The sequence below is a fragment of the Molossus molossus genome, unplaced genomic scaffold (genome assembly GCF_014108415.1).
Source record: "Molossus molossus isolate mMolMol1 unplaced genomic scaffold, mMolMol1.p scaffold_m16_p_22, whole genome shotgun sequence".
NCBI classification, from domain to species: Eukaryota; Metazoa; Chordata; class Mammalia; order Chiroptera; family Molossidae; genus Molossus; species Molossus molossus.
Window position 1 is genome coordinate 17,218,517 of NW_023425358.1, and position 19,409 is coordinate 17,237,925.

Below are 19,409 nucleotides of genomic sequence, written 5' to 3' on the forward strand. Positions count from 1 at the left end.
GCAGCTGTGGCTAGGACCCCCTCCCTTGTGTCCCAGGCCAGCTCACAAGGAATGTGCTAACGGGGCGGGTTGGGCCGTGCTGGCTCACAAGGGCACCTGTGGACTTTGAGAGGGGACCAGTGAGGGGCGGGGCGGGGCGGGGCGTTGGTGCTAAACTCAGAAAGGGCGGGGCCAGGCTCTGGAAGTGGGCCCGCCTGCAGCCTCCCAGCCTCCCAGCCACTGCTGCGCCGACAGCTGCAGACACAGGCCACACAATGAAGCTGCTCCTGCCCTGGGCCTTGCTGCTGCTTGCGGCAGCCCCCGGCCCAGGTCCCGGGCCTGCAGCAGGTATGTCCCCACCCTGCCCTCCTATCCTTCTGTCTGTCCAGCTGTCTGCTGCAGACAGGCCTGGGGCAGATGCCCCTCTGGGCTTAGCCTCTGACCATCTGTCGGGCCAGCTGTGGCTCTACTGGGGGCAGTAGGAAGAAACTGGGGTGCCAGGATCAAGGGGCCACCCAGCAGGGCTGGGAGGTGGATCTGGGCGGTGCCCACCCTAAACCTGATGTGAGTTGAGAGGAATTGGGTGCCTGAGAGGGAAGTGGCTAGGTGGGTGGCAGGCTCAGAAGAGCCCTCGGCCTGTACCCCCAGTTCTGATGGAGGGTGTGGTTGCCCATGGAAGAGCCCCCCCCATCCCAGTCCCACTGGCCCCCTTCCTGGCTAGAGGCAGGATATTGGTCCTTATCAGGGTGGAGCCAAACCTCAGAAAGAATAGCAGAAGAACCACACTTCAGAGCCAAGACCTTGCCCCTGCTCCCCCGCCCCCCAAGGCTGGAGGTCATAGGCCTCGCAGTCCCTACCGTCTCTATCTCCTCAGCAGAGAAGTGCCACCACCCTCCTGCCATTTAACTTGCTGGCATCCCACAGCCCCACCTCCTTGAGGCGTCACATCCTCAGCCAATAAATATTTATTGATGCTCTTGAGTGCCAGGCCCTGCACTGGGTGAAGCGGGGCCACCGGGGCAGCTCAGGCCCTTGACTGGCTCTTGATTGACCCCAGCCTCAGTGCCTCCGCCACGTAGTGGACACAGGTCCCTGGCCTGTCCCTCCCCTGTGGCCATCTGAGGACGCCATCAGCCATGGACCTGGTGGCTGAGGGTCCGTCGTGCCCTGGGGGCTCCTTCTGACACAACAACGTTCTGTATCTGGAGACACCTCCCCTTTTCTCCCTTCATTCTAGCCAGTCACTCGGGTGAGCTGCTAGGTGATCTGCACTGAGAATTACCCCAGCCCACAGGCCCGTGGGCTTCCATTGTGTCCACGTGGTGGTCAGTGCCATCCCAGGGCGGATTCTGCTGTGTACGCTTCTCTCTAACGGGCTCTGGGATGTAGACACGGGCCCCTCGCATGGGGCAGCCGGCCCAGTGCCCGCTGGGGACAGGCGCTCAGGGCCCTCTTCTCCAGGTGCCCAGGACAGCTGCTCCCAACGCTGCGGGGACCTGGGCGGGCTGTGCTCTTGCCACCCGAGTTGCTTCGGGCTGGGCAACTGCTGCTCAGACTTGCGGGACTTCTGCCTGGAGATCAAACCCTACTCGGGCTCCATGATGGGTGGCAAGGATTTCGTGGTGCAGCACCTCCAGTGGGCCAGCCCCACCGCCAACGTGATCTGCAGGTGGGAGCACGTGGGGCTGTGCGTGTGGGGCCCAGACACCTCAGCTCGCGGGGTGGAGCCCTGAGAACCAAGGTCAGGGGCCCAGACCTTGGAGAGGATCAGCCCACCCTGGCCCAGCTTCTCCTGCTACCTCTGCCCTGCACAGGTTTAAGGAGAGCGTCCAGACCCTCGGCCACGTGGATGCCTCTGGCCGTGTGCACTGTGTGTCACCCTTGCTCTACGAGACTGGCCGCATCCCCTTCACGCTCTCCATGGACAATGGCCAGTCCTTCCCCAGATCAGGCACCTGGCTGGCCGGTGAGCCTCAACTTGCTAGTCCACACCTTGGGCACCAAACTCCACCCTCCCTAGGCCCTGGCACCTCCATGGGGACTTCCCCTAGTGCTAATCTATGCACACCTGGCCCGCCCACCAGGTCCTGCCGCTCTGGCTGAACCAGTCCCTTGAGTGGCCCGCCCGACCACAGGGGTTTGGGTTCCCACATTTCCTTTCCCCACCCCATGGCATCCAGACAGGTATCTTAGCCCAGAGGGAATGGGTATCCCAGCAAGATGGGCCAGGCCAGGTGGAAGCCAGAGGCCTGGACAGTGGGGGACAGGGCTCCGCTCTCCCAGCCTCTGTCCTTTCCCACCATGAGGGTCTGGGGTACCCATGGCTCTAATGGGACTGCCATACTGTGTCCTCGGGAGGCCAGCACAGCTCTCAGATCCCCAGGCCTCCTCCCCCGGACCCCCTGGGCCCCAGCCTTTCCTCACCTTACCTCCCTGGCCCAGTGCACCCCAGCAAAGTGTCAGATACGGAGAAGAGCCAGCTGGTGAACGAGACCCGCTGGCAGTACTATGGCACCACCGGCACCGGGGGTAACCTCTCCGTTACCTGGAACGCCTCGGCTCTGCCCACAAGCTCTGTCACCATCGAGCTGTGGGGCTATGAGGAGACAGGTGAGGCTCTGCAGGCTGCCTCTGCAAAGCTGGTGGGGCCAGAGCTGTGGGCTTGAAGAGATGAGAGAAAGGGGACCCCAGGCAGTGGGAATCCCCTGGGGGTGGGGGTGGGGAAAGGGCAGACAAGGAGAGGCATTGGCAGGGGCGTGAGGGCTGGAGGAAAACAGTGCAGAGAGGGATGGAGGAAGTTTGGGCCCTGGGTGCAGGCTGTCCTGGAAACAGAAAAGGCTGCTTCCCCTCCTCTCTGAGTCCCTGGGTGGCTGGCATGGCCCTGGGCCTGGCCTCGAACAAGGACAGTGACTCTGGAGTGTAAGGGGAGGAGGGGGTGGTCACTTGAATCAGGGTCCTTATAGGAGCAGCAGGGAAGTTACTCTTATGGGGATCATCTGTCCACATTCTGTGCATCTAGCAGGCTGCCCTGAGCACCAAGGACTGGTGCCTACCCCTCCTCTGCCCCGGAGGTCTTCGGACAGAATGCAGGGCTGACCGGGGCCTTCTCTCCCTCAGGAAAGCCATACTCAGGGGAATGGATGGCCAAGTGGTCATACCTGTACTCCCTGGCCACAAACATCCCCAACTCTGGCTTCTTCACCTTCATTCCAAAGCCCGCGCCTCCGAACTACCAGAGATGGGAAGTGGGTGCGCTTAGAATCATCAGCAGCAAGCACTATGCAGGGGAGAAGTAAGGACCGTGCCGAGGGAGGGCAGGGGCCCAGCCGCCTGCTGCCTGCCCACCACCTCTGCCAGGCAGCCGGGGCAGAGGCGGAAGGCAGCCCTGACTGCACGCGTCTCCGCAGGGATGTGCGTGCGCTCTGGAGCAATGAGCACGCGCTGGCCTGGCACCTGGGCGATGACTTCCGGGCGGACCCTGTGGCCTGGGCCCGCGCTCGGTGCCTGGCCTGGGCGGAGCTGGAGGACCAACTGCCCAACTTCCTGAAGGAGCTGCCTGACTGCCCCTGCACCTTGGCCCAGGCCCGGGCTGACTCTGGCCGCTTCCATGTGAGTCCCGGGCCAGGGCCCAGGAACACGCGAGGGTGCAAGTGGGGCCCTCGGCTCCCACCTCGGACACAGCTGAGCCCGCCCAGAACAGCACAAGGGGAGGCAGATAGAGGCCCCTGGGAGGTGGGGCCCCTGAGGGCCCTCGTGGGGAATGATGGGAATGGCAGAGGCTGACACTGGCACAGGTGACAGCAACCTGCTGCTCTACAGACGGACTACGGCTGTGACATCGAGCATGGCAGCGTGTGCACCTACCACCCAGGGGCCGTGCACTGCGTGCGCTCTGTGCAAGCCAGGTGAAGCCGCAGAGGGTGCGGGGGTGTGGGCGGGGCCTAGGCAGGATCCCAAGGCGGGGCCTGACCTGTCCATGCCCCCAGCCCCCAGTACGGCTCAGGCCAGCAGTGCTGCTACACAGCAGAAGGCACACAGCTTCTGACAGCCGACTCCACCAGCGGCAGCACCCCCGATCGTGGCCACGACTGGGGTGCACCCCCATTCCGCGCACCGCCCCGTGTGCCTGGCCTCTCCCATTGGCTCTACGATGTCATCAGCTTCTACCACTGCTGCCTCTGGGCACCTGAGTGCTCCCGCTACATGAGCCGGCGACCCTCCAGCGACTGCCGCAGCTACCGGCCCCCTCGCCTGGGTGGGTGCTGGCCAGAGCGGGGCCCTGGGCAGGGCCAGGCCAGGGCAGCCCACCTGACCCTCTGCTCTCCCCAGCCTCTGCTTTCGGGGACCCGCACTTTGTCACCTTTGATGGGGCCAATTTTACATTCAACGGGCGCGGCGAGTACGTGCTGCTGGAGTCGGCGCTGACCAACCTGAGGGTGCAGGCTCGGGCCCTGCCCAGGACAACACCCGAGGGTGAGGCCGGGGTCTGGGGGCTTGGGGTGGCTCAGGGTCACCCGGGTGGGAGGCTGGAGCTGAGTGGACCCTATTCTGTACCCCCATCCCAGGCACGCAGGACCAAGGCACTGGGCTGACAGCTGTAGCCGTCCAGGAGGACAACTCTGACGTGGTAGAGGTCCGGCTAGCCAGCGGGACGGGGATCCTGCAGGTGCTCCTGAACAAGGAGGAGCTCAGCTTTGCAGAGCAGACCTGGCTGGATCTGAAGGGTGAGTGGAAGGGCCGGACAAGGTCAGTGAACTGCCTTCACTCCCTTTCCCTTCCACCTGGGCCCCACACCTCTCACAGGCCCTGGCTGGAGACAGGGATGGTGCCCAGGGCACAGGCGTGGAGATGGGGTCTCTCGGGGCTTGCTGCCGAGCAAGTCGGCCCCTCTCTGCTGCACCCCGCTGCAGAAGGCCAGCACAGTGGATGTGCCCATGGCTGTCTGTGGGCAGACATGGGTCTAAGCCCCATATTGCAAAGTCCAGCCTGGAGAACCTGGTCTGACCTCCAGCCTTCACGCCCATGGAGCCCTGAGACACGCCCTGGTCAGAGCCCTGGGATGGGTCCTCAGTGGAACCGGAGGAATTGGGACTGCAGTGCTTCAAGGCAGCTGGCCTGAGAGTTCGGAGCAGCAACTCCCTGTCCACCCCTTCCCTCCGCGGTGCTGCTGCCTCGGAACCGAATGAATGAAATGACTCCCTTTTGGGATGGGTGGGGGCCTGGGATGGGCCTGTTGGCACTGAGAATGCAGGGACCCCGGAAAGGGCAGAGGCTGCTGCCTGCCAGTCAGGGATCAAGGGCCAAGAGGCAACCCCCATTCATGCCTCAGGATGGGGGGAGCTGTCTTTAGGGCCCGGGTACCTCAGATCAGCGTGGGGGTCCGAGCAGGGTGTGTGCCTGCAGGGGTGGAGTATCAGTCAGCAGGGTTGGTCCTGGGGGTGCCCTGCCCTTCCCCATCCTGGGGCTGTGGGGTCACCACACAGTGCCCACAGGAGGCGATGCTGACCCCAACTCTGCCTGTGCCCAGGCATGTTCCTGTCAGTGGCTGCTGGGGACAGCGTATCGATTATGCTATCATCGGGGGCAGGCCTGGAGGTCAGCGTCCAGGGTCCCTTCCTGAATGTGGCCATCCTGCTGCCCGAGAAGTTTCTTACCCACACTCAAGGCCTCCTTGGGACACTCAATGACAACCTCGCAGATGACTTCACCCTGCGTAATGGGCAGGTCCTGCCCCCCACCGCAAGTTCCCGAGAGCTGTTCCGGTTTGGGGCTGACTGTGAGTGACCATGAGGCCCACACTGGAGGAAGGGACATGGCAAGGGTGGGACCAGTGCAGTGAGGAGGAGGCCCCAGACCCTCCCCCCCCGACCACACCTGCTGCGTGTCTCCCCAGGGGCCGTGGAGAATGCCTCCTCCCTGCTCACCTATGACTCTCCGTTCCTGGTCAACAACTTCCTCTACCGGCCCAAGCATGACCCCACCTTCCAGCCCCTCTTCCCTGAGGAGACCACTCCCAGCCCGAGTCAGGCTACCGAGGCAGCCAAATTGTGTGGAGACAACCATTTCTGCAGCTTCGATGTGTTAGCCACCGGGAGCCTGAGCGTGGCCAATGCCACACGGGAGGCCTACCAGCTGCACCAACGTCGTGTGCAGAATCTGAAGCCTGGTGAGGGTGGCAGAGGGCACGGGTGAGGGGGCAGGCCCCTTGCACTGGGACAGGGCCCTCTGGCGGGTGGCTGTGGGAAGCAGCCAGTGGCTCAGGGTTGTCATCTGCATCCTGTCCCTACCCCAGAGGTGTCCTGTGGCTGGCTGGCCCCACCCACCAATGGGCAGAAGGATGGCATCAAGTACCTAGCGGGCTCTACTGTCTACTTCCACTGCAACAATGGCTACAGCCTGGATGGGGCGGAGGTCAGCCTCTGCCAGGCTGATGGCACCTGGTCCAGGCCTACCCCGACGTGCCAGCCAGGTGAGGATGCCTGGTCCGCTTGTCCTGGGCGCCCTGCTGCCCAGCCTAGCCTGGCCCACCCACACGTTTGCCCCTCCCCCACGCCTCGCTCCAGTCTTCGTGCCCCCCACACTCTACCCTCACCTGGGCCTCCCTCACCGCCCACCCTGTCTCCAGGACGGAGCCACACTGTGCTGCTGAGCATCATCTTTGGAGGCCTGGCAGTGGTAGCTCTGGTCGTGCTGGTCTACGTGCTGCTGCGACGCAGGAAAAGCAACACGTGAGACCCCACCCCCAGGGCCCTGCCCCTCGGCTCCCTGACACCCTGGGCCCCTGGGCCCCTGGGCGCTGGGACCACGGTGCCTACTCTAGACCTCATCTCTGTTGCAGGGCCATCTGGACTTCGCAGCCCTGAGAGGGGCAGTCGTGGCTGGCGACTTAGTGCACCAGGCCACCCCGGGGCCAAAGACCAGCCTCCCAGGAGAAAGCCCCGAGCTCCCAAGAGCATGCACCCCAGTACCTCAGTCCCCAAATACCTGGCACCTGGACCCAGACACCTGATAACTGAGCCTTCAATGCCTGTGGACCCAAGGCCCTGTGCCCTGCTGTCACCTCAGACCCAGACCCTGACCTCTAACTGTTCCTGAGCCCCTTTCCCGAGTACTCACAGCTATAGTTCCCCAGGCTCAAGACACCATGCCTCTGACGGCTGACACCTGTCTCCCAGCCCCCGTACTCTAGCATCTGATACTCAGCTGTCCGTACCTCAGGTCCAGTGTCTGATGCCTGTGCCCCTGAACCCTGATATCCTGAGACTTGGTGCCCTAACACAAGCCCCAGAGCTCAGCTGCCTTGGTTCCCAGACCCTGTGCCCAGCCAACAGCCAAGGCTGCAGGTGGGCCCAGTCCAGGGCATGAGAGGCCACAGGACCTCCAAGCAAAGGGGCGTCCTCTGAGCTCCAGGCATGTAACTCTTAACTCTTCTGGAATGTCACTTGAGACACCCCGCCCTGCCTGTACAAGAAGAAAACAAGCCTGTGGTGCCCCTCCCTGGTGTCCTGGTGCTCATGCTGTGCCTTGGTTCTAGAGAGTTCCACAGTTGCTTTCTGGGGTCCTGAGCAACCTGGGTCTGGGTCCTTCACTGCCAGGTTGCCTGGGACAGATCCCTCCTTAGCGTCTGTCTCTCCTTCAGAAAAGTGGGATTGAGAACAGTGACCACACGTGGGTAGGGAGGGAGGGAGGGAGGACATGGCGTTTGGGATGCCACACTGGATGCCCAGGAGATGAGACGAAGCCAACCTGTCCTTCCCCATACCAGCACCTGACCCTTCACCCTGCAGAAAGCTGGCCCAGCCCGGCCCTGGGTCACCAACCCTGCCCCAGCAGGCCTTGAAGCCAGTGGCGTGCCCGAGTCGTCCGACGAGAGTACATGTTCTGGGCCCCCGGGCGCTCCGCCCAGGAGTGTCCAGAAGCTAAGCATGGAGGGAGCACAGGCCTCATGACACTGCTGCCCACCGGAGTCCCTGCCCTTCCAGGGCCAGGCGGCTGGCACAGAAACGGCTCAGAGCTGGCCTGAGGACAAGCAGAGTCCAGAGTCCCCTTTTGTAACGAGGGAGTTGAGTGGAGTCATGGGAGGGCCTAGACGGCAAGGTCTGCACTGTACGTGTCCCAGGAAGTACCGAGGGTGGTGGGATTAGAGGTCGGTGCCCCCTGGGTGAGGCAGGCAGATCAGTCTGAGAGGGGCATGGGCAAGGAGGGTACAGTGCCTACAGGATAAGCCCTGGCTGGGCCGGTGTGGCTCAGTGGTTTGAGTATCATCCCATAGACTGAGGTCACAGCTCAATTCCCGGCCAGGGTACACGCCTGGGTTTCGGGCTCGATCCCCGGTGGGGGCTTGTGCAGGAGGCAGCCGATGGATGTTTCTATCTCTCCTTCTCTCTAAAAAAATCAATAAAAACATTTCAAAAACAAACAGCCCACCCTGACTGGTTTGGCTCAGCGGCAGAGCGTCGGCTCGCGGACCAGAGTCGTTGGTCTGATTCCTGGTCAAGGGCACATGCCTCGTTTGCAGTTTGGTCCTCGGCCCTGGCCCGGTCATGTGGGAGGCAGCCAATCGATGTGTCTCATGTCGATGTTTCTCTCTCTTCCCCACCCCCCAACTCTCTGAAGATAAAAATGGGGGGGGAAAAGCATCCTTGGGTGAGGATTTAAAAACAAAAAACAGAACAGCAGGGTGGGGAGAGGTGATGAGTAGAGGCCTTCTTCACTACGGCCTGCAGCACCAAGAGTGACCACATGAGGGAAGCAGAGGGTAAGAACAGCTAGCAAAGGTGAAAGAAAAACAAAAAAGGCTGCACCACAAACCAAGCCACCAAAAGAGCAGTCAGCCCCATCCCTGCAGCTGGGCCCGCAAGCTCGTCACAACCTCAGCCAAGGTACATGCAGGCCCACTTCTGCATCTCCACTGGGAGGGTTTTGAGTCATCCCCTGTCTCAGGAACTCACAAGTCCCGGAGAGGTTGCACAGGTCATCCAGCTGGCACTGGCTTGCCGGGGCGGAGCCCAGATCTCCCCACCGCCTCAGCCTCACCTTTTGTGGGGGGTCCTGGGCAGAGGTGAGGCGTGGTGTGGCAGGGGTTCTGGAAGTAGGCAAGTAAGCACAATGGGCACATTTGAAGAAACAGAGCTAAGACCGAGAGATTTGGGGGACCCCCAGGGATGGTGCCCAGAAGACTAAAGGAGGGGACTAAGGTTGATGCTTCCTGTCCTTCCAGACCCCAGACCCCTTCTTCCCCACCGCTCTGGCTTCCAGCTCCGGGCAGGGTGGGGCTGAGGGACAGGCCTTGGCTGCCGGGCAGGTACTTTCCTCTCTCCAGATGAGGTAAGGCAGGGCTGGCCTCCGCCGACCTGTCTCCAGTGCGTCCCTGTGCCGAGCCAGTCCCAGCTGGGCACTTGTCCGTGAGCGAGCAAGGTCAGTTCGCAGTCATAGCAGTCTGGACATGTGGGAGCCGACGCAAGAGCCTGGGAGGTTCGAGGTGGGTCCACCGCTCCTACAACAAGCCTCGAAGGACCAGCGGAGTTCTCATGTGACTGGTCAGAGCGGGCGTTCCCGGTGCGAAGGCTCAGGAGAGCAGGGTCTGAGGAACAATGGGAAGGGGCTGGCAGCCAAGGTTCCTCCACCAGGCCTGGCATGTAGGCGTCCTCCTAAGAGTAAAGCATGACCTTCCTCAGCCTCGCCTGCCCACCCCCGTTGTTCCTTCTGGACAGGCCTCCAGCTGCCCTTGCCCGGGGGAAGGGGTGCACTGTCTGGGCCTCAGACATCAGGCATTTTTCATGCCAGGGGCAGGCCAGGCTGGGAAGCCCCAACACCTGGCAGGGTTTTCCCAGGGGCCCCTAGGAAGTCAGGGGTTCTGTTTGGTCCTATGTGAGGGTGGAAGGTCCCAGAGCGAGGCATGGACTCCTTAGAGACACCAAAGGCAGGGACCTCATCCCTACAGAGGTGGCCTCCCCAGTGCAACCCCTGGGAATTATGACATCAAAACCCAATGGCGCCCGGCCAGGGTGGCTCAGTGTTTGATCATCGACCATGCACCAAGAGGTTGCCAGTTTGATTCCCGGTCAGGGCACATGCCCAGGTTGTGGGCCTGATCCCCAGTGAGGGGCATGCAGGAGGCAGCCAATCGATGTCTCTCTCATTGATGTTTCTATCTCTCTCTCTCCCTCTCCCTTCCTCTCTCTCTCAAATCAATAAAGAATAAATAAAAATAAATCAATAAATAAAAACTCCAATGGCCATGCCCTGGCTGGGTAGCTCAGTTGGTTAGAGCTTCATCCCAATGCACCAAGGTTGCAAGTTCGATCCCCAGTCAGGGCACATACAAAGATCAACCAATGAATGTATAAATAAATGGAACAACAAATCAATTTTCTCTGTCTCTAAAAATCAATCAATAAATGTTTTTTTTTAAACAGCCAGTCCCTTGCCCTGGCCGGTTTGGCTCAGCGGTTAGAGCGTCGGCCTGCGGTCCTAAGAGACCCGGGTTCGGTTCCCGCTAAGGGCACGTGCCTCGGTTGCAGTTTGTCCCCGGCCCTGGTTGGTCGTGCGGGTGGCAGCCACTCGATGTGTCCCTTCACATCGATGTTTCTCTCTCTCTCTCTCTCCCTCCCGCTCTATCTGAACAAAAAATGGAAAAATGTCCTCGGGTGAGGATAAAAAAAAAAAAAAGAAGAAAAAATAAACGGCCAGTCCCCTCCCCCTTGTACCAGTCAGGGTTTGGGGGATGGTGATCCAGGGACTTCCAGATGCTGGAGAGCTGGGAAGTCAAAGGGAGCGGGTGAGTCAGTCATAGTGCCCCAGCAGCACCCTTAGGCTGAGGGACAGAGGAGGAGGGTGCTACCCAGCCAGGCTCAGGTCTCACAGCAGGGACCACACAGGTCCATGGGGACCTAGCAGGAGGCATGGAAGCAACAGCTCCGCCACAGACTCCCCCACAGGCCTGAAATGGGGGAAGGACCTCTTCTCCTCCCGTTTCTAGCCTCCCTCTAGGGCCTCCTTTTGGCTGAACCCCGGGTAGCGCTGACACCGAGGAGAGAGACCAATGCGACACAGCAGGAGCTGGTTCCTTCTGCAAGTCCCAGGGTGGCCAAGTGCCTATCCTGGGCTAGCCCTGTCCTCATGAGGCTCATGGCCCAACGCTGCCCACGCAGGAGGGCTTGGTCAGTGCATTGCATCGAGGGGTTGGGAAGTCAAGGGGTGCTTTCTGGAGGAGCCCAGATCCAGCTGAACTTCAAAGGATAAAAATCATCAGGGAAATGGGGTTGAGTAGGTGCCTGCAGCTGCTCAGTAGCCCACACTACCCAAACTCCTCTTCCAGGTGGCACACTAGACTACATTTCCCAGCCTCCCTTGTAGTTGGGTGGTCATGTGACTGAGTTCTAATCAATGCAGTGTGATTAGAATGGGGTGGGGCACTTCCAGGCCTGGCCCAGAACACCTCTCTCAGACACCCCTCCAACTTCTTTCCCCTGGTCCTATTGATTCAAGGATGATTTGGGAAGCTGTGTCAACCTGGGTTCTCAGCACGTGGGAGGACCCCCTGCACACACTCTGACCTGTTTACCCATCCACTACTGTTACAAGAAAAAGAAACATCTCCCATGATTAAGCCGTAATACATTTTGGGGTCTATTTGCTGAAGCAGTTGGTCCCTCTAACTAGAGCCAAAGAAACAAAAAAGATGGCCTTACATTTCTTAGTGACATTGAAAATCATTACTGTGTCCATGAAGTTTTTAAAAATGCAAACAGATACACCAGCGTTCATAGCAGCGTTATTTACAGTAGCCACAAGGTGGAAGCCACCCAAGCTCCATCCATGGATGAATGGATAAACAAAGTGGTCCATCCATTTAACGGAATATTGTTCAGCTTTAAAAAGGAAGAAGTTTTGCCCTGGCTTGTTTGACTCAGCGGTTAGAGCGTCGGCCTGCGGACCAAAGAGCCGCAGGCTGGATTCCAGTCAAGGGCACGTACCTCGGTTGCTGTTTGGTCCCGGCCCTGGTTAGGGTTGTGTGGGAGGTGGCCAACTGATGTGTCTCTCTCGAATCAGTGTTTCTCTCTGTCTCTGTCTCTGTTTCTCTCTCCCTCCCACTCTATCTAAAAATAAATGGAAAAATATTCTCGGTTGAGGATTAAAAAATAAATTAAGTAATTAATTTTTTAAAAAGGAAGAAATTTCTGACACATACTACAACGTGGATAAACCTTGAGGTCATTATGCTAAGTGAAACGAGCCGGTCACAAAAGGACAAATACTGTATGATTCCACTTACACGAGGTGCCTAGAGCAGTCAACATCACAGAGACAGAATGGTGGCTGCCAGGGGCTGGGGGAGGGGTGGGAAGGTACTGTCTAATGGGGACAGGCTTTCAATTTTGCAAGATGAAAAAGTTCTAGTGATGGATGGTGGTGATGGTTGCTCAACAACGTGAATGTATTTACTGCCACTGAACTGTACAGTTAACAATGGCTAAGTTGGCCCTGGCCGGTTTGGCTCAGCGGTTAGAGAGTCAATCCGCAGACCAGAGAGTCCTGGGTTCGGTTCCCGCCAAGGGCACGTACCTCAGTTGCAGTTTGTCCCCGGCCCTGGTTGGGGTTGTGTGGGTGGCAACCAGTCCATGTGTCTCTCTCACATTGATGTTTCTCTCTCTCTCTCTTCCTCCCTCTCTCCCTCCCGCTCTATTTGAAGATAAATGCAAAAAAATGTCCTCGGGTGAGGATAAAAAAACAACAACAATGGCTAAGATGATAAATGTTACATATTTATGTATTTTGCTACAATTAAAACTCAAAAATAAATCGAAAGAAGGCAATTTACTCAATGCCCAGCAGTGCACATTGGATGCCCTCAGTCTTTTGCTTCGAACACTATTATGATTTGTAAATAAGTTCAAATGTACCTGTAGGAGACATTCAAACGGAGACTTGGCTGGGTAAACAGCACACATGCTTTCCTCCTGGAGATGTAGCCGTGGACACTCACCCCCGCTGCGAGGTAGCCCGTCCCTAACCCTCGGTGGTGTACGGAGCCTTCCCATGTTTGCTGTTCGCCAGACAGAGAGAATGGTGCGGGGCCTGTGTCGACTTGGCTAGGCTGAGGAAAATTCCCAGACTCCCTCCCCTGGGCACTTGGGTTAGGATGGGTCACGAGAGCGATTCCTGTGCACACTTGGGAGGGTGGACCTGAACCAGCTCACACTCCCTGTGGTGCATCCGCGGACTCAGTTGGCCAGTGGGGCAGAGGCCATGCCTGCAACTGCTCCTCCTGCCCCCACCCCACCCCACCCAGCCACCCACTTTCAGCTTCCAGGACAGCTGAGCCACGTGTGTGATGAAGGGTTCCAGCTCCTGTGAGAAATGTTGTTGACCTTGGCAATAGGAAGAGACCTGGGTCTTCCCATCCTCTTGGGCTCCAGCTGGGGTGGGCAATTAGACAGACGTGAGCAGAGCAAGGACGGTGGGCCAGGTGCGGGAGGTCAGCAGGGTAGAAAGTCCTGGGTACCTAGCAATGGACAATTGTAGGCTGGGGCCTCACCCCTGAGGTGACCTTTCCTTCACCAGCACATCGCTGGCCCTGCAGTTTGGACCTCCAGACCTTTCCTCCCTAGAGATGACATCTAGGCCTCGGTTGTATTTCAGCTCCAGGCCCAGAGAAGCAGAAAAACCAGACAGCTGACCCCAAGGCTGACTTCAGGACCAGCTGCATTGAATAATGACCCCCCTGCCCTGGCTCTCAGTCCTCAATGAATCAATCAGTGGAGACCCTGACGCCTGCAAAGCTGCTGCCTGTTCTAGTGAGATCTTCCCCCAGGACCTCCCTAAAATCTCCACCCTTAAATCTTTTAGGGTGGAGGACCCAGTGCACTCTCCCTCCCAGGAGCATGCCCTCGCCTTCCCTTCCCCTCCAGCTCCCCATCCCCCCAAGTGCATCACCTTGACCTCCCTCACGTCTAAGCTCCAAGGGCCCTTGCCTCCATAACTAGTTTCCCAAGCCCATCTCTTCTCCCTCTGTGGTTTTCTAAATAAACCTTCTCTTATAGTGTGAGTCTTGGCTCTGAATTCTTCCCAGGCAGATCTCAAGTACTGAGGGTGCTGAACCCAGGTCCGACCTGACCCCACCAGTCTAAAACAGCTGGTGCCGCTTCTGCCGCCGCCAACAAACCTACTTCTGGGTGCATATCCGAAGAAAATGAAAATAGGATCTACATTCCCATGTTTATTGCAACATCATTCACAATGTTTAAGACATGGAAACAGCCCTGCCGGTGTGACTCAGTGGACTGAGCATTGATTGTCCCGTGGACTGAGAGGTCCCGGTTGGATTCCCGGCCAGGGCACATGCCGGGGTTGTGGGCTCGATCCCCAGTGCGGGGCATGAACTAAAAAAGCCAAACTCATAGTTCTTGGCTCGGAATTCTTTTTTTGCCAAACCCAAGAACTGAGAGCCAACATTGCTGTTAACAACATTAGTCAGTAAAATTATATAGCTTTCAGGTGTACAATTCTATAATACATCATCTGTATATTGTGTGTTCACCACCCAAAGGCAAGTTGCCTTCCACTGAGAGTTTTTATTTTGAGTGAGAGTTGAGAAATTATAGCAAATGTTTTTCTGCATTCACTGAGATAAATAGTCAATGACTTTTTTCTTCTTTATTGTCAGCGTGATAACGTGGTGAATTATGTTGCTTGATTTCCAATGTTTGACCAATCTTGCATTCACAGAATAAACCCAAATTGGTGATGAATTCCCTTTTTTGCATATCAAATTTGGTTTGCTTATATTTTGTCTAGGAGTTTTGCATCTCTGTGCATGAGATCACCCTCCCCTGTTCCTACATGAAATTTCTTTGTTGGGTTTTCTTCTCAAGATTATGCTGCTCTCATTGAAAGAGATGGGCAGCCCTGGCTGGTTTGACTCAGTGGGTTCACTTCCGGCCAAGGGCACGTACCTCACTTGCAGTTTGTCCCTGGTCCCAGTTGGGGTCGTGTGGGTGGCAACCACTCCCTGAGTCTCTCTCGCATTGATGTTTCTCTCTCTCCTCCGCCCTCTCTCCCTCCCGCTCTGTCTGAGGATAAATGCAAAGACAAAAACAAAAACAAAACAAGAGTTGGGCAATTGTTTCCTCTTTTCTTTTCAGGGGAAATGTCTGTGGAAGACTGGTGTTTTTCTTCCGTCAGTATTTGCAATAACTCACTGAGGATGCCTTCCGGGCAGGGGTTATTCTCCTTGTCTCCGTGGGATCTCATTGTTGTTTTAATTGGCAAGGCTTTTTTATGAGTGAGGTTGAGCAATCCTTTTATATGTTGAAACAACCATTTGTAGCTTTCTGTGGTCTAGTGAGTCATACCTCTGTTCATCTTTCTAATGGACACTTGGTCTTTAGATGAAATATTTAAGTATTTAAATATGTTTAATGGTGCGAGCTCTCCCTCCCTGTACCGGCTGAAATCCTTCGCCAGGGCACTTTCCTCCCTTTATCCTGAGCTTCCAGGGCCCTACTTTTGCTTCTGTAACTTGTTTCCTGTGCCCACAAAGCCCAGCTGGCTTACTTCTTTCTGCCTCTGTAACTTTCTAAATAAACTTTCACTTAGCATTCGAATTCTTGACTCTGAATTCTTGCTTTGCCGGACTCAAGAACCGAGGTCCAACCTCACCAGTAACGACGGGCGCCATTTCGCCCCCAACATCACTGGGGACAGCACCACGTGTGAAGGAACATGCAGCTGTACCGCGCAAGCTCCAGAGTCCCCGCCACGACGCGGTCAGACGTCACCCTCAGACGTCGTCGCTCCTGCCGCAACTCCTCTGACGCTGTTCCCAGCCTGGGTTCCAGGAGCCTTCTTTCTTCACTTGGGGCTCTTCCTCGTGTACACAAGCTATACAAACCTCTCCGCTGAGAACTGAAAAAATAAAATCAGCCCGGCCAGTGTGGCTCAGTGGACTGTCGTCCTGCGGACTGAGCTTCCCAGTTCGATTCCCATTCAGGGCACATGCCCGGGTTGCAGGTTCGATCCCTGGTGCAGCCGATAGACGTTTCTCTTTCACATCAATGTTTCTCTCTCTCTCTCTCCCTTCCTCTCTCTCTAAAAATTCAATAAAAACATATTTTTAAAAAATAATAAAATAGCCCTGGCCGGTTTGGCTCAGCGGTTAGAGCGTCGGCCTGTGGTCCTGAGAGACCCGGGTTCGGTTCCCGCTGGGGGCGCGTACCTCGGTTGCGGTTTGTCCCTGGCCCTGGTCGGTTGTGCGGGTGGCAGCCACTCGATGTGTTCCTTTCACGTTGATGTTTCTCTCTCTCTCTCTGTTCCTCTCTCTCCCTCCCACTCTACCTGAACAAAAAATGGAAAAATGTCCTCAGGTGAGGATAAAAAAATAATAATAAAAATAAAAAAATAATAATAATAAAATAAAATAAAAAATAGCCCTGGCTGGGTAGCTGAGTTGGTTAGTAAAAGGTTTGAGCCGGCGGGAGATCACATCCACAACTCAAGGCCATTGTAGAGCAAAATGGCTTTATTGCATGTGCCTGGGAGCAGGCGGCCTAGCCGAGAAGGGTTCAGCCTCGAATCAGGGTTGGGGTGTCGGTTATATACCCTACTTTTAGCTTCTGGCAGGTCCTGCTGATGTACTTTATCTGGCCCATTGTCCACCTTGCAGTAGGGCTGGTCGGGTATCTCGGCCAGCATCTGCTGGGTTATCCATTGCCTCGTGGACAATCCAGATAAACTTTAGATAATTCAGATACACCTTATCTGTACTCAACAAAAGGCTAAGCAAATGTCATGCAAGCAACACAATTTCCACAGTTTCTGCCTTTGCAAACTTTTACCTTCACCTTTTAAAACATTATTAACCCTTTCATTCCCACCTTGTAATGATGATAAAAAGGGGAAAAGGGGCAAAGTTTCTCTTTGTCTACTTCCTGCAGGTGTGGGCTCATCATGGACCCCTAAAAAGAATTTGTTAGGTAACTTCTTGGGGAATGGGGCGATAGGGTCCTTTCACCTGTGCTAGAACAAATTGTTCAGCTGTCTGGTTGACTAGAATTTGCAGTTGATTTTGTACAAACCTAGTAATCAGGCACGTCCGAAAAGCAATAAGAAGCTAATACTAGGGGCCCTATAAAGGGGAGTAGCCAGGTTAGTTTAGACAAGGCTGCTTCTATACTTGTCCAGATAGATTGGACTAGGTGATCCTGACTGAATTCCTTTAGCCACTTGGGATTGTCTAGAATGCATTGTGTCTTTTCCTCGACCTGTCCAGTTGAGTTAACATAGAAGCAACAAGATGTATTTGTGCCCTGGTCTATTTGGCTCAGTGGTTAGAGCATCGGCCTGCAGTCCAGAGAGACCCGGGTTCAGTTCCCGCTAAGGGCACGTACCTCGGTTGCAGTTTGTCCCCAGCCCTGGTTGGTTGTGCGGTGTCAGCCACTCAATGTGTCCCTTTGACGTCGAAGTTTCTCTCTCACTCTCTTCCTCTCTCTCCCTTCCACTCTATCTGAACAAAAAATGGAAAAATGTCCTCAGGTGAGGATAAAAAAAAAAAGATGTATTTGCTATCATGCATACGCCCCCTTCTTTGGCTAGTAAATAGTCTAGTGCAATGCGATTATCTATTACCATGCAGGCAAGAGAGTCAAGGGTTTTGGAAAGAAGCTTGAAATTTTCACCTGTATCTCTACCTATATTTGCCATGGCGGCGGTTATGTTTTTCTGTTACGGCATTGTAAGTAATCCCTCCCACGAGGCCTGCAGGGGTAACTGCGGCTGTGACTCCTGCTTTGAGGAGTCTGACTCCCCTTTTTGCCCTGTGATGGCTTCCGGGCTCAGGGCTCGATGAGGTTGAATTAGGGGTGAAGGAATGGATTAGGCTATTGGCTGGGGTGACATATCCCACTGCCCATAAGCCATCTGTTTTTCTGGGTTTAGGCATTGAATAGCAATTCCTCTCCTGGGGGCAGAAATGTCTAGTGCACCTAAAAACATCATTCCCGCTGGTAGGCAAAGCAGCCCAGTCATATTTGGGCCTAGGGGGGTGTTGACAGACCCATAGCAAGGTCAGAATGATTAAACCATGATAGAGGGAGGAGAGGGCTAGTGCCACCGGGCAGAATCGCACCCTGGACAGTGACTAATTTCCCTCGTATGATTTTGTGTGTGTGTGTTATTGCATCAAGTCCCTCTGAGCTTGCACATATAAATTCCCATTGCAGGGGTTAGCACATCATGAATAGTTAGATTACAGGTACCCCTCGTAAGGTTATAGTGAGAGATATTATAAGTGGTGCCTGTGTTCACAGTATGTACTCATACTGAGAATCAAGATGGAGGGAGATTTGCCCTTCTGTCCTCCCTGTGGTCACCTTCGGACATCTACCTTATGGACTGACAGGTGTACCGCCCCAGTCAGACTCCCCACCTGGCACTGTCCCCAGAGCAGGCCACGCCCAGATGGCACAGCTGAGCGCTTTGAGCCAGAAGTGAGATCCCCTGGGGCTCGCCCCCCCCAACTGGGTCATTCAAAAAACAACAAACAAACCAGTAGTGGTATTTCAGCGGTGGCCCACAAGGGGAGGAGGGGCGCCAGAGGTTTATGTTAGGAGAGGAAGCAGATTCTTGGAGGAGACAAAGTAAAGAATGAGAGTGGTTGGTGGGGATGTTGTGGCACGAGAGAACCGAGAGACCACCAGAGCCGAATTAAAGTCAAATAGAGAGCAAAGCCAGCTGGCAACTGATCCCGAGTTCTTGGATGAGCCCTGGGGCCTCCAAATGTTGTGGCGACAGAGTCAAAGAAAGACCCCCAGAGAACTGAAGTCCAAATACGAGCCGTTTATCAGCCGGCCGGTGTCTGATTCCGAACACCCCGGTGACAGAGTCTTCGGAATCAGCCCCATAAGCTTTATCACATGCCTCTCATACCTTACAGCAAGTAGGATCTTCTTGACACAATGCCCAGGGCCACAGCAAGGCTGTGTAGAATTAGTTTGCCTTACGGATAACAGGAACACCCAGGAACACCCGGGCACACCCGGGCACACCAGGTATTTCAGGTACGTTGGGTCACACTTAGCCCCGAGCTGCACAAACACAATGCAAACCTAATTCCTTGAGATTGTGGGGGAGGTCGAGTCTCTGACTCAAGACCTCCAGGCTCCGTGGACTCTGTCAGACACGTAGCCGGCTCCCAACAATTTCTTGGTTCAGGGAGTATTCTAATTTACTGAGGTCATTTGAGGGATAGAAAGGTTTTAGAGTTTTCATTCTTTTTCTGGATTATTTCAGAGTAAAGGATCCTAGTTTTTCATTTATTTGAGACAAATCTGAGAGAGAAGGGGACATAAACTCTGATAGTCCCTTCAGTTCCTGCTGCTTCCTTTGGGGGGGGGCATTCTAAAACGGAGGGTGAGGGAGGGGACTGATAG

General features: G+C 56.0%; 1 protein-coding gene across 1 annotated transcript; it reads left to right on the forward strand.

Moving 5' to 3' along the window:
* The first annotated feature begins 254 nt into the window (after positions 1-254).
* SUSD2 (sushi domain containing 2) lies at positions 255-7,495 on the forward strand. The gene is made up of 15 exons (XM_036276924.1): positions 255-327; positions 1,441-1,648; positions 1,794-1,945; positions 2,422-2,589; positions 3,097-3,271; positions 3,387-3,588; positions 3,799-3,884; positions 3,966-4,234; positions 4,309-4,452; positions 4,545-4,703; positions 5,507-5,755; positions 5,873-6,145; positions 6,272-6,448; positions 6,605-6,707; positions 6,818-7,495. Exons 1-15 carry the CDS (start codon positions 255-257, stop codon positions 6,840-6,842), a joined length of 2,463 nt encoding a protein of 820 aa, XP_036132817.1. The 3' UTR covers positions 6,843-7,495.
* Positions 7,496-19,409: the final 11,914 nt, after the last annotated feature.

Coding starts and splice junctions, on each gene's coding strand:
- SUSD2 (XM_036276924.1), top strand. CDS start 255: ATGAAGCTGCTCCTGCCCTGGGCCTTGCTGCTGCTTGCGGCAGCCCCC. Junction 3,885..3,965: donor GTGCGCTCTGTGCAAGCCAG/GTGAAGCCGCAG, acceptor CCATGCCCCCAG/CCCCCAGTACGGCTCAGGCC. Junction 6,708..6,817: donor CGACGCAGGAAAAGCAACAC/GTGAGACCCCAC, acceptor TCTCTGTTGCAG/GGCCATCTGGACTTCGCAGC.